Source organism: Microtus pennsylvanicus, chromosome 13, assembly GCF_037038515.1.
Source record: "Microtus pennsylvanicus isolate mMicPen1 chromosome 13, mMicPen1.hap1, whole genome shotgun sequence".
NCBI lineage: Eukaryota > Metazoa > Chordata > Mammalia > Rodentia > Cricetidae > Microtus > Microtus pennsylvanicus.
The window spans coordinates 54,007,202-54,020,685 of record NC_134591.1 but is presented as its reverse complement, the minus strand read 5'-3'; the positions used below and the strand labels follow the sequence as shown (position 1 = coordinate 54,020,685).

The window sequence follows — 13,484 nt, the reverse complement described above, 5'->3', positions numbered from 1 at the left end:
TGTGTGGACATACTATTGTATAACGGGTTACAGAGATGGGGAAGTAAATTGTTAGCTGGGAGATGAGTAAACCTGTATTTCACAGGGACACTTACAGTGACAGAAGTGGGAGCAGCTCCCCCGACTCTGAAATCACTGAACTGAAGTTTCCATCAATAAATCAGGACTGATCTGGTAAGTGACGTTTTTAATGTCTATTTAAAATAGACGGTCTCTAAGAGCTCACTGGCTGCAGAGACTGAGTTGTCTCATAAAGTAAACTGAAAAGTGACAGGAAGACGCCTGCCAGCCTGTCCTCCACGTAGAAGGCACACACAGGTGCATACACCCACACTCCCCTCCACACACACAGACATTTGTTAGTCATTGGGAGTGCCTGTCCCTCAGCAGCCTTGAAACAGGCTGCCACTTTAGACAGAGTGCTTGTATCTGGCTGAGCATAGCACAGAGGGTTGCTGCACATCAAGGTGTGTGGTTCTGTGGAATTGCAAATGCAGGCTTCTGCCATTTTCCCCACAGGAACAGGCCTCGTTCCCTGTGGTGGCTGGCAGCTGACCAAGTTCTGACACTTCTCTAATCATGTAATTCTAGCTTTTTTTTTTTTTAAACAGGATGATTCTTCAAGAAAGCCTTTGACCTGATAGTTTACAACTATGATTTTACACTCTGCTTTTGACACTTCCTTTAAATTATGTTTTTATTAAGATTATTTTATTATGGGGAAAAAGTACTTGGAAAACTTTGCCACTTGCATGTCCTATCATTTATATTGCCTCCTGCGACATACCTGTTTGTGAGACAATTCCTTTGCAGTTGTGTTTCTGGCATGGGAAGTAGGACTCTGGATGGGACCTGATGGTGGCCAGCGGCTGGTTGAAGGCCATCAACCACTCGAGTTACTGCCACTCAAGTGCGTTGCTATTATTTCCCTGGGATGCCAGCTCTTCCAGTGCTGGGCTTCTGACTGTAGGTATTGCTGGAATCTCGGTGCTGCTGAGTTGTGGGGGACTTGGTGCCAGTTGTGGCCCCTGTCATCCAGAGGGATGTTTGGTTCTTAGGCACATCAGACAAGCTCTATGAAGTGTCACATAAAAACCTTGGGGCTCTGGCCGCACTTCCTGTTTGTGCAGCTCAGAACACTCCTTGCATCAAGGGGTCAAGAAATGAGCAATCTTGGGAACTAGTTATGAGCCCTCTCTTATGTATGCAGCATTGGTTTGGGGGTATTTTTTTCTTCCAGAATGGTGTTATTGCAGCAGAAATGCAATTCGAAAAGTTATTTTCTTAATGTGACATAGTAGCAGTGGGTGTGGCCATGTGCCCACACTATGGTGGCTGACTCAATGTATACTCCTAACTTAATAAATAATGAGGAACCATTGATGTGCGTTCTCATTCTGTCACTGGTTGGTGTGTTTTTCCTTGGGCACTGAGCTTCAATGCTGGGCTGTTCCTAAGCCAGCAGTCTGATGCTTTGTATCAAAGTAAGATGCAAGCCTTAGTAGCAACCAGGATTTCTCAGCAAGGCTTCAGTTTGTCATATCATGTACCAAGGGATTCAAAGCCAACTGCTGCTGTGTGTTACTCAGCTGGGGAAAAGCAGAACCATGGGCTACCTGGACAGGATCATTTGCTCACTGCAGACAGGGCACTTCACACATGGAGCCACACAGCTAACCAAGGGCTATTTTAACCAGCTGGTCTTCTTTCTCTCTGTACTCATTCATGACCTCTAGAGTTGAGGCTCAGAAGTTCAAGGTCACAGGGACTAGATTCTTTTCAAAGTCAATTATGAGGTGATGGTGGCAGCATTCACTCACTCAGGCTGCAGGCGTAGTTGTGTATAGGTGGTAAAAGTAATATTCTTCACTTGCTGTAAGTTGAGACATGGAGCCTTGGGGGGAGGGATATGTGTCTCGCCAGTTAGCCCAGCTCCTACCTCAGACTCAAATTTCCTGGTCCAATGCCACTATCATCCTTGAGGCCTCCTGATCAAAAGCATCCTGTCTTTCCCTCACTTCTCAGTAAGCTTATTTACTTCTATGTAGATCCTGTCTGGGTTGTAGCTGATTGTACTTCTAACTCCCCTTCCCCACCCAGTGGTTTCATTTTTCCCCATGCTGAGGCAGTGTGTCCCAGAGGGCTTGGCTGGGTGTGGAGTGGTTTGGAAGAGCTGTTTGGAATGCTTTTCTGATGGAGAGTGATGAAGATGGCCTCACTATTGACCAGTTGCCACATGCCAGCTACCTGTATAACCTGTCAGCAAAAAGAAAAATCCCTGGAGTTTGCCATGGTGCTGGAGGGCGGCCCTCTGTGTCCAATGACTACCAGACCGCAGGCTTCTCCCTAGCAGGAGGGAACCTGGCAGGCTTCTATGTCCTTAATGTGTTCTCCTCAGACCTAGGGGACAAGGGCAGGTGGCAGCTGTGCTTCCTGTGACTACCTGCCTTAGCAGAAACCAGCTTCCAGAGAAAAATGCTTCTGAGGATGTTGCCTCCTGGACCAAAATCTAACATGGGTTGATGATACCCAAAACATTCTCTGGCTTCTTGAGTAATGACTTAATTTTTACATTCATTTATTTTGATTATCCTGGGGCTCAAGCTAGTGAGTGAAATGTTCTACCACCGGAGCCACAACTCAGCCTTAGGAGCGCATTCTTTTCTCTTTTCTTTTCTCCCCCTTTTTTTATTTTTCCGTTCAAATATTTAGACTTCCTTTCCTCCTCCCTATCCCCTCCCGCTCCCCCACACCCCCTTCTCCCTCTCCCTCCCTGCTTGAGAGAGGGCAGGGAACTCTGCCCTGTGGGAAGTCCAAGCCCTCCCCCCCCATCCAGGCCTAGGGAGCTGTGCATCCATACAGAGTGTGTTCTGGCTTTTTAGGAGCGCGTGGAGCCCTGTGAACACCAGTGTGTGGTAAATGTCTTGAACATTTCTAATGATGTTTGGTCCCTGGCAGCATTGTAAGTCCTGGTGGGGGTTGTATTCTGTTTGCTGCATGGAAAGATCAGGTTTTGAGTGGTGAGTGGTCCAGGGAGTGTCCAATAGCTGGTGAGTGGGGCATGGGAGCTGAAATTTCAAAACTCGTGTGTGCACGTGTTGAGGATACAGTGCCTTTCTCTTTGATGCCTACTCTGAATGTGGCTGAGAACCTCAAGAAAGGGAGAGTGGATAACTACTTTCGTTGTCTTATAAAATGTTATTTGTCAGTACTTTCAAAGTACCCTTGATTGTCTCATTAGGGAATTAGGTACCTACCACATGCCTGTGTTCTGAACACAGACCATATCCCTGGCCTGCAGCATGTACTTCAGTGGGAGAAACTGACATTGCTATGGAGAGGAAAGGAAGCCAGACACAGTTGCTCCTCTTCTAGAATAACTAGCCAAGTTTTCCAAAATCGGGGTTCCTTGGTGGTGTGCCAAGAGCTGATCATCAGCCTGTTCGGAGGTGAAGCCACAGCACCTGCGTGAGCAGTGCTGAGGGAGAGAGGTGGTAGCCCATGTATGTTTTATTCCAGGCCTTAGCCCCCATCTTCCTTAACCTCACAGGACGCAGCAGCTGCAGGACAGGGACCGCCGCTGCTGAAGCTGCTGCTGAAGCTGCTCCTTTTCCACTGTTAGCACCTTCACCTTCTCTTCCAGCTTGCCCAGCTCTATCGTCCACTTCTGAGAGGACAAGTGTGGCAGTGATAATCAGGCTGCCAGTCTTCTTTTCTGGGATGGGCCGTAGCCTGGGGGCCCTGGTTATGCTGATGCCTCTGACCAAGGAGCTTGAGGTGCCTGTATACTCCACTGGGATGGAGCCCCCTTTGCAGCCTCCCAAGGGCTGGCACAGGGACCTGATCACCACCTGACCATGTCTCCAGTGTCAGCTTCCTTGCCCTCTGTTTTTCACTACCTGGTGGTTCTCTCAGAAAGACTGCACCATGGGACTCAGTCTGGCTTTCTGTTACCCCCTCACCAGGCTCTACCCAGGGTTTCCGTATAGCACCTCAGTAGTCCAATCTCCCTGATCCCCTGGTCCTCCAACATAATGGCTCAACTGCTGAGCCAGGGTGGGTGGCGCTTTGTGCTGTGGATTTGGGTATAGGTTTTAAAATGACTGCTGGGCCGGGCGGTGGTGGCGCAGCCTTTAATCCCAGCAGGAGGCAGAGGCAGGCGGATCTCTGTGAGTTCGAGGCCAGCCTGGTCTACAAGAGCTAGTTCCGGGACAGGCACCAAAGCTACAGAGAAACCCTGTCTCGAAAAACCAAAAAATAAAATAAAATAAAATGACCGCTGGGACTTTCCCTTTGGCTACTGAGCTGTGGAATTTGGGAGGAGGCAGAGTTCCTTTCATCCAAGCCCTCCCTTCTCCAAGCTTGCCCAGCCCTTTAGGGTAAGTGGCTGGAGAGGTCTGAGTCTGCTTGACCTCAGCCTTTCCTTGGCCAGAGCCTCCTCACCTGCCTGCACCAGTCCTGGATGGCGCCAACAGACAGTGGGCCCTGGATGCTTCCGTCACGCCGTAGAAATACCTCCCCCTGGTCTGTCTCATAGAGCTGTGGCTCACCCTGGGCCTTGGGGGTGTGTACGGTCAGGCGGAGTACCTTAGCAGGGGCAGCAGCAGCTCAGAAGGTGCCACACCTGATGGTGACAGCCCTAGTTCCACTTTAGCAGCCCCACACTTTACCTCCCAGAAGCAGCCTGGTGGGCTTCTGCTTGCTGCTACCCACCCCTGTGCTGCTCAGCAATGTCCCAGGGCAGTCCCCACTGTTCTGAGTGACCACAGGCACTAGTAGCTCACCTTGAGAGGGGTGTTGGCTGTGGAAATGCTTATGACTGGGATGAAGGTGAGGGTGTAGGCATCAGGGAAGACCTGGGGTTTGAAGCCCTGCAGGATGGAGTCCACCAGCAGGCGTGTGCGGTCCTCATCACGGTGGCTGCAGTGGATGCCCTGTACCAGGCCATTGTCCTCGACACCTACCAGCAGGCTGCCACCCTCACTGTTGAGAAAGGCACACACGTAGCGCCGTACGTGGTGCTTGAAAGCCAGGCTCAGGTACTCACCGCTGCCTCGCTTAAATTCCACATTCCGTGTCTCACTGCCAAGGAAGGCACCCTGGAATAGCTGCTCCCGGCCCAAGATCTCCTGGTGCACAATGGCACTATCAGAGCGCACGCCACTGGGTCGGTTCTGAGAAATCTGTCGACGCCCAGCCCAGCACCAGTTAGGGGAAGGGTCTGGCAGCTGGGGCCGCTGTGGGCGCCTTAAGCCTGGGCTGGGGCCAGGGCTGGGACTTGGGCTTGGGCCGCTGTCCTCCTGTTGGGGTGGGGGTCGAGAGTGGGTGTATAGGCAAAGGTAAAAGACAAGGAGCCCTAACCTAAGAGACTGCTAGACCCCCATCACATTACTGCTAGTGGTCCTCTCCCAGGCTGAGGGCCCATGCTAGCTCGTGGGTTGGGCTCTTAGAGTGGCGCCTGCTCTAGAATGCCTGGGTGGGTAAAGAGATTGTCCCTTTGGAGGTGGGAGCCACCCATGGGCCAGTCTTCCCACTTGGAAGTATGCAATAGGTTCCAGGCTCCGATGTTCCTAGGAGGCATCTTGGTATCCTGTAGTTCTCTGGGCAGAGCTGTAGGGAGGGCCTTGAACTGAGGGACCCTACTCTCTTTGTTGTCCCTGGAATGTCTGCCAGCTAACTTGCTTTCTTCTTTCTGAGTCCCTCTGTGGCTCCTGCTTTGTCTCTGGGGCTCTGAGCATTTTGTTTCTGCATGGTAACTTCCTTAGGGTCTTGACAGCCTATCCATTAGCTTCCTCTTCCCATCCTCTCAGGAGCTCTAAATGCCAATCCAGTGGCCACTCCCATTTCCCAGCAGCCTTCAGCTCCCCAGGGAAGATGAACTTAGCCTCAGAAACGAACAGAACTGGCACAGAAATACAAAAGCAGGTGCTCGGGCATCAGAGGTATCACAGAGCTGCAGAGCCACAGTTCATGCCCCATGAGTTTGCCCCCTGGACAGAAGACCCAAGGATATTGGTAGTATAAACTTTCACCCCTCAAAACTGGCCTGGACCCTGCTTTCCTGAGATCATGACAGCTGTAGTGATCTGGACCCAGCCTCTGCCCCAGCTTCTTCCTCAGGGGTGCCTCTGTGGCCTGCAGCCTCAGCTCCAGAGATACCAAACAGCCTGTTCTGAACATCTTTTCTTGGAGGGCCTTCTGTACTCCCAAGCCTGGCTTTTCAGTCCCCTTTAATTTGTCTTCAGTGAGCCGTGAGGGCTTGCCTGTTCTCCCACTGCCACCCCAACTTTGGGACTGGCAGAGTTGGTTCTGCTCCTGAAGGGCTTGCCTGCCTCAGCCTCGCTCTGGTACTTCTGGTGTTTGTCAACAGAACAAATGAGGTAGGCCGAGGAGAAAACTAGCACTTGGTATGTATGTCGTGGGCCTCCCAAATCTGATTGGAATGCAAACATTAGTCCCTCTGAGAAGAGGGGCCAATCATTTGAGTCACATCCCCTGGGCACGCTTGCAGTTCCTCATCTCTTCCTTAGCAAGCCTTTCAGGGGACACTTGGGTAAATGGCACTTACCTCCCTGTGGTTTAAGGACTCCAAGCCTTCACTCAACACCAGTTCTTTGCCACGGGCTGTGAGCTCTTTGAGGATTAGCTGCTCCTCCATGGCCATCTGCAGACGCCAGGGGAGGGAGGCCAGGGCAGCCTTGGGGGCAGCCACCTGTACCAGTGCATAAGTGTTTCGTGGCCGCCTCACTACTTCAATGTGCTCACGGGCCACTGGCAGCTCCAGCCGCTCTAGGGTGTCTCGTAGCAGGCAGGCAAGCACAGGCACAGAGAACTGGGGGTTCAGGTGGCCCACATAAAGAGTATGTGTGCTGGGAACTGCCTTGAGGCCAGAGTCCTTGGGCAAGGACTCTTTTGGAGGCAGCTTTGGCAGGAGCTGCTTGTCCTGGGACTTCACGGGGGACTCCCACATCTGTCTGTGCTGACCTCTTCCTCTGAAGGGATTTTGGTAGTCCTCACTGCTGAACGCTTTCTGGGCCTGACTTTCAGGCTGTCCAGGACGTCCTCACAGGTGCCGAGGCTTCTGGAGGCATATGGACTGGCAGAGGCTAGGCAGGGTTAGAAAGAAAGGAGGGCAGAAGGCCAGTAAGCCGCCCTCCTCCCTTGGTGCCTAGGAAAGAACCAGGTGGACCTGAGCCCGGCCTCTCTGGGCCTGTGGATAGATGAGGGTTTGCTTGAAGGGTTAGGAGGAGTCTTTGAGGTCTCCTTCACACCCTCTAGCTGCCTTCCTAGGACCTCTTAGCTGACGCTGGGGTTTCCTCACACCTACAAGGGTCTGTCTCCAGGTCCTAGCAAGATGGTTATAGTGGGCCTCAGAGTATATAGGTCAAAGTCCCAAACTCTCAGGGCTGGTCTGGCTCTCTTCCACTTGCTTTAAAACCTGCCAGGAGGCTAGTATGGGTCATTCAAACTAGGATTAGGTTGGCAGGTTCATGGCTCAGCGGTTAAGAGTACTACCTGCTCTTCCAAAGGTGCCGAGTTCAATTCCCAGCAACCACATGGTGGGTCACAACCATCTGTAAAGAGATCTGGTGCCCTCTTGCGGATGGTCAGTTGTCCTCATCAACTTAGACCATGAAACCCAATATGGACAAGTTCAACAGAAGCACCATATATGGGCTGCCCATGCATGCTTCAGTATTGCCAGGGCATAAATTTCAATTTTTCATTTTTGGCAGGTTCTTGGGGTTTTGATATACTGACGAAAGTTATAGTCCCTCTCCATGAAAATGATCTTTGCATATATGCATAGAACTTGAGACCAGGTGATGGTGGCACACACCTTTAAAGCAAGTTCCAGGACAGCCAGGACTATACAAAGAGACCCTGTCTTGAAAAAAACCAACCAACCAACCAACCAACCAAATCCAACTTGAGATGCCTCAGTGTTACGGGAGGTCCTCCCACTCCTCCAGCCTATCGCCACAGAGCGTGTGGTATCTCTGCGGCGATAGGCTGGAGGAGTGGGAGGACCTCCTGTAACACCTCAGGAACTAGAACTGAGCTTGCTTGTCGCCCTAGGCGTGGGAGCTCATTTACAAGTTGTGCCACAGGCCCTCCACTCACCCCCACGCCCCCAGCCTCCAACTTGGGTGGCAGGTGCCACCAGCCCGCATCTTTCCAGATTGGACTTTTGAGGTGGTCGGAATCCGAGAGCCACCACAGCTGCAGTGGGGGCATGCAGGGCAAGCCACAAATGGAGGCAGGAGGAGGCCTATGATCTTCATGTCCTGCTGGCTCCTGCGGGAGGCATGGGAGGTGCTCGCCCTGGGCTCTCACAGCTCCCTGGCCTGGGGTATTAGGACCTGGCATGGAGGCAGAGAGAAGCAGGCTCTAGGAAATGGGCGGGGTCTGCACACGAACCTCTGTGATCTCACGAAGGCCAACAATGCCTTCTGATTGAGCCATAGGCAGCAAGCAGGATTGGGGGATGCTGAGCAAGAATGGTCCTCAACAACCATACTCTTGGCCAGACACTGTAAGCAGACGCAGCTGATCAAGCACCACACAGCTTGGCCATGGCGGCCCTTGGAGCAGCTTCCAGAACTGAGGGTCCAAATCCACTTCTTCCCCCTGCACCACGTCTCCAGATCTCAGTGCTCACACAAGCCAATAGTTGCCACCTTTTTGGCTCTGCCGGCTAAAGTCTTTACCTCCTTGGTCCTCAACCCCAAGCTCCACAGAGTGCTTACAGGACCTAGCTGCTTCCAGGAAGAACAAAAATGTACAGGGTGGGGTCCATGGTTCCCTTGATACAAGACCCCTTTCTGTGCCAAACAGTCATTTCTTGTTAGAGGTTATTATCTAGAAGGACCTACAAATCATCTAAGTGACATGCAGCCTCTGCCAATGAGGCCCTCGAGGGCAGCTTAGCTTAGGTAAGCTTTCTTTTTCTTCCTTTCTTTTTTTTCTCCAAGTCAGGGTTTCTCTGAGTAGTCCTGGCTGTCTTGGAACTTGCTCTGTAGACCAGGCTGGCCTCAAAGAGATCTGATCTGCCTGCCTCTGCCTTCCCAGAGCTGGGATTAAAGGCGTTATCACCACTATCCAGCAGGATTTTTTGTGTGCACTGATGTTTTGCCTGCATGCATGTCTGTGTGAGGGTGTCAGATCACCTGGAACTGGAGTTACAGACAGTTGTGAGCTCCCATGTGGGTGCTGGGTATTGAACCTGGGTCCTTTGGAAGAGCAGTCAGTGCTCTTAACTGCTAGGGCCATCTTTCCAGCCCCAAGTACCTTTTATTATTATTAAAAACTGATGTATTGCTGTGTGTATGATATGGGAGAAGGAACACACGTGTCATGAAGTCAGAGGACAACTCTGGAGCTGATTCTCTCCTTCCTCAGGTCTCCAGGCTTGCACAAAAACACCTTTACAAACTGAGTCATCTTGTTGGCTCCAGGTAAAGACTTCATTACACACTTTCCCACTTCTAGTAGCCCTGATTACTGGGAGCAAGGGGGAGACCTTCAATCAAATAGCTGTTTGCCTTCCTGTGGGCAGCCAATTTGAAGGCATGCCTGAACCTTTTGGTGCATGTAGATTGGAGGCAGAAGCTTGGGCGGGGAACTTGAGGGAATTAAGACAATGGTGTACAGACAGGAAGAGGCCCAGTCCCTCAGAGTGGCTGAATGAGGCTCTGTGAAGACCTGACAGGTGCTAAATGGCTCATCCCTGCAGTCACACCTGCCCCAGCTGTCCCTAGTTGAGTCACTCAGCAACACTAAAGCTTGGTGTGCTTCCTGGCTGTTGTCTCAGGTTGCTCTGTCTTCACTATGGCTCCAGACAGCCTTCTCCTCCTTCTGTAAATCTGTTCCCACCGGAAGCCAACAGGCTGTGTGACCCTGGGCTTGTGCCAGGCCCTGGTCAGTGCAATGGGTACCATGCAGGCCTGCCTGTTCTGCCTCTCTTTTCACCTCACAAGAAGGAGAAAGCAGCCTACTGAGGCTTCTGGGAGTTGCCAGTCCCTGGGCTGCTCCTGGCTTCATGAAGGTGCAATGTTGACAGCTGTCTAAATGACAAAGGGACGCAACTTGGGCAGAGGCTGGGGTCCTCAAGGTGCTGGGTGCTGTGGGCACCTGGACTGCGGGACTAGAAGAGTTCCTAGAGATAATCTGGCTAAGGCTCCTTGTTTTACATGTGTAAACACCAAGATTAAATGAAGAGACAACCTTCTTGCCAAGTAATTTGGATGTCAACTGGTTAACAGGACACGGGCATTTGTATTGGTTTTTATTTATAAACAAACTGACATAAAATAGTTCAGATGGCAGTGGGGGGCAGCAGTGCTGCTGGCTTGCTTAGGAGGAAGCACAGAAGCTAGCAGAGGGCAACCCCTCCAGCCTGGAGGTCTTCCGTCCCACCTTGGGGCCACGGCCTAGAGGCATTAGGCCCCATCTTTTGCAGCAATTCTGAACAGGGCAGGGAGCTATGATGTGGGCAGGGTGGTGGGAAAATACATCAAAGAGAGAGAGACTGGGGCTACAAAGGGCCTAATGTGGGAAGAGGGACCCTCACCTTTCCATGCCCAGTCAGCCATATGCCTCTGTCCATCCCAGAGAGAAAGAGGCCTAGGGCAGTGTCCTCTGGAACAGGGTCATACTTCTCTGGAGAGGCCCTCTCTGGAACACAGAGGGTGGTCTCCTTCCCAAAAATGTCTGGTGCAAGAAAAGCATGAAGTCCAAGTGCCAGAAGCAATAAATTAGCAACAAGAAAGGAGCTTTTAAAAAAAGGTCTGCACCATAAGTTCAGAGTCTGGGGATCTGGTGAGAAGGCATGAGCTGGGGGCCATGGGACCCTCTCCCAAGCCCAGGAGGCGGTGAGGGGCCTGGGTGTCGGGGCCTTTCAAGGCCCTAGAGTTGGCCTTTTCCTCCATCTCTTTGCAAGGTGCTCAGTCTAAACTTGTGGGGAGTGGCTTGGCAAGCCTTGAGAAATAAATAGGAGGGGCCTGGGAGCCACCGCAGGCCAAGGGGAAGAGCAGCACCAGCCCTGGGCCCACACTCTTCCCTCCTCAGTCCTTCATAGAAGGACACATCATGGTAGGAGGGGCAGTAGCGGTGGTTCTCCAGCCTCCTGGAGTCCTGAGATCACCCAGAGCCCTATGGAGGTGCCTGGGAGCTGGCTGGCGGCTTCCGGGGAGAAGAACGCCTCCTGTTCAGAACTTGCCCTGCTTCAGCCGGTCAATGTGAAAGGAGAGCTTGAGGGCGGGCCCCAGCTTCAGGCCCATGTACTTCATCATCATGTCACTGCGCAGCAGGAGCAGGGCCTTGCCATCGATCTCCTGGGGTGGGGAGGAGCCACCATCAGATGCCTGGTTGGTCTGACTGCCTCAGGTGCCAATGATGACCCAGAGCAATGCAAGGCACACAGTGCAGTCAGGCTGTCAGGATCTTGAAGCCTGCCTGCCTTTTCATCTCCCTAGCGCTCTATGCATGTCTCTCCAGGCAGGCACTAAGGGGCTGCTCCTCCCACCTTGCTCTTCACCGCTGCTTTCCTGTCCTAGGCCTCTGAGAGGCGTGCAGTGAGTGCACCTGTGCCTTTTGTTTTGCCATCTACCCTCAAGATACACTCTGCACTGAGCCACAGTAGGCCTCTTGGGGGCAGTGGTGACTTTCAGGCTTGCTCTGGAGCCCTTGCAAACACACTTACCTAAAAGATTTCTGTGGTCAGTGAAGGGGCAGACTTTGTAACCACAGGAAGGCTGGCACTAAGCAGCACAGAAGTAGGGAAATGGATGTGAGCCCTAAAGTTGGGGGTGTGGTCAGAGCAGGAAGAGCAATGCTAGGCATTGGTCTCTGGAAGGGAGCACCAGGCTCACAGGTCAGCAGAGGAGGGGCTCCTTTAACTTAGGCTAAAATCCTTGAATCTTGTAACAAAGCAGATGGAGTAAGGTACTCTTGGGAAAAGAGATAGACCCCTCTAACCTAGAACTGAGCCCCAAACTACAAATCCAGTGGGAATCTGGCTCAATGAAAGCCTATGCTAAGAGACTGAGGTAAACACAGCACCCAGTGGGGTCTGCTTGAGATGGCATCATTTATGTTGTTTCAGTGGACATAGAACACAGCCACACCCTTTAAGATTGAGAGGTTGCCACACATACAGGAGGTCAGACAGAGGCACTTACGTGTTTTCGGAAGAGGTCAGCATGGGGTCCGAGCTGAGGATCTGCTTCCCGGACAAACTGCATCACATCTTCCACTGACCATGAAGAAGGGTCCCGGCCACTCAGGCGAGGGGCATCTCTGCTCTCCAGATACCGATCTGACCCTGAAGGACAGAAGGGCACTTACCATAATGCAAGTAATGACCACTGGTCCATTCCCACTAGCCTCCAGGCACACTCCATAGCCTCAAAGGTAATGCTCACAGTGACATTCAAGTGGTAAGAGATGATTGGAGGTTGCCCATGGAATGAAGACTTTTTCCATAGAGAATTCACAACTTCGTTCTGTAATGCAGGTCTGGTTTTGGAGAATTTTTCACTGGGGCAGTGAATCACACTGAACCCGAGGGAGGTATCAACAGGCTTCCTGGGTTTGGTGGTGGGGCAGGAAAGAGTGGGTACTTATTTTTGTCTTGGCTTTGGGGACCAGATAAATAATGGTTTTTGAGTGAAGCAAGAGCCAGTTCTTTGGGGACTGGAGATAAAACTGACAGAGCAACAGAGCATACTCTGGGTCCTCTCCTAAGCCTGGACTAGACAAAAACTTTTTGCCTTGGCTGCTAGGAATCTGATTCACTGCCATGGCCTCCCATTGTCCAGGGAGGGGAACCTGAATTCCTACAGTGCTGATGGAGCGGAGTGAGGTTCACCTTATGTCACACTCCATACTGATCTGCCCCTACTTTCCCACTCTGGAACAAGTCAACTCGTCTTCTGACTTGTCTAGAATGTCCTTTTCTAACCTGACTCTTCACATCTGCAGCTGTCTCAGTTACCTGCCTTCTCTGATCTTGTCACTCTCGGTCGGTTTACCATGGGCACATGTCACACTATTATACTCTCATGCACTCATTTATTTGGTGTGCATTAACTGTGCCCTATATAGAATATAAGTAGTACCATGTTCCTTACACATGAAAGAGTAACTGATCTGACACACTGATGCCTGAGTATGTTTCTCAGTGAGGTGAGGTGAGGTGACTAGCTAAGATTACCCAGCTAGGAAGGAGAAGAGTTAGTTCTTTATCCTTGATTTGTCTGTTCCTTTTTCTGTAGAGAGCTGACCTCCCTGCAGTGACAAGGGGCCAGGTTAGCACACTTGTATCTGATCCTCTGGATTAAACAAATAAGAAAGGAAAAAGACTCAAATTCTTAATTTTTTTGAAACAAGCAATCTATAGCTTATCAGATTGGATTCTCCAGTCTTAGAGGTTCTTCATGGACAAAAGAGTTTTGAATATGAGCTGGCAGAGATTCATTTTT

The 13,484-nt window shown here is 51.4% G+C and overlaps 3 protein-coding genes across 14 annotated transcripts in view; 1 reads left to right on the top strand and 2 right to left on the bottom strand.

The window, feature by feature from the left end:
• Ctps1 (CTP synthase 1) overlaps positions 1–1,381 on the top strand; it is a 28,723-nt gene extending 27,342 nt beyond the window's left edge. For both annotated transcript variants that reach the window (XM_075944747.1, XM_075944748.1), the window contains 2 exons: positions 86–174; positions 612–1,381. In XM_075944747.1, the coding sequence (XP_075800862.1) occupies positions 86–170 (85 nt within the window). In that variant the 3' untranslated portion in view covers positions 171–174; positions 612–1,381. The remainder of the gene's footprint in view (positions 1–85; positions 175–611) is intronic.
• Positions 1,382–3,532: 2,151 nt separating this feature from the next.
• Slfnl1 (schlafen like 1) lies at positions 3,533–7,092 on the bottom strand. Of its 5 annotated transcripts, none has more exons than XM_075945053.1 (5): positions 6,565–7,092; positions 5,790–5,803; positions 4,785–5,300; positions 4,444–4,587; positions 3,533–3,667 (listed from the first exon to the last, which is right to left on the bottom strand). In XM_075945053.1, exons 1-5 carry the CDS (start codon positions 6,968–6,970, stop codon positions 3,545–3,547), a joined length of 1,203 nt encoding a protein of 400 aa, XP_075801168.1. In that variant the 5' UTR covers positions 6,971–7,092; the 3' UTR covers positions 3,533–3,544. The 5 variants fall into 5 exon arrangements, with proteins under 5 accessions (XP_075801168.1, XP_075801169.1, XP_075801166.1 ...); XM_075945054.1 differs by lacking the exon at positions 5,790–5,803 and adding an exon at positions 5,679–5,681 and having other exon boundaries at positions 6,569–7,092; XM_075945051.1 differs by lacking the exon at positions 5,790–5,803 and having other exon boundaries at positions 6,548–7,092.
• Positions 7,093–10,271: 3,179 nt separating this feature from the next.
• Positions 10,272–13,484, bottom strand: part of Scmh1 (Scm polycomb group protein homolog 1) — a 128,829-nt gene continuing 125,616 nt past the window's right edge. For 6 of the 7 annotated variants that reach the window (XM_075944740.1, XM_075944741.1, XM_075944746.1 and 3 more), the window contains 2 exons: positions 12,183–12,325; positions 10,272–11,336 (listed from right to left, as the gene is read on the bottom strand). In XM_075944740.1, coding sequence (XP_075800855.1) covers positions 11,211–11,336; positions 12,183–12,325 — 269 coding nt within the window. In that variant the 3' untranslated portion in view covers positions 10,272–11,210. The remainder of the gene's footprint in view (positions 11,337–12,182; positions 12,326–13,484) is intronic. The other variant, XM_075944745.1, reaches the window with a different exon arrangement.

Coding starts and splice junctions, on each gene's coding strand:
- Slfnl1 (XM_075945051.1), bottom strand. CDS start 6,970: ATGTGGGAGTCCCCCGTGAAGTCCCAGGACAAGCAGCTCCTGCCAAAG. Junction 5,301..6,547: donor TAAGTGCCATTTACCCAAGT/GTCCCCTGAAAG, acceptor CCACCCCAACAG/GAGGACAGCGGCCCAAGCCC. Junction 4,588..4,784: donor CAGCCAACACCCCTCTCAAG/GTGAGCTACTAG, acceptor GCCCCTGCTAAG/GTACTCCGCCTGACCGTACA.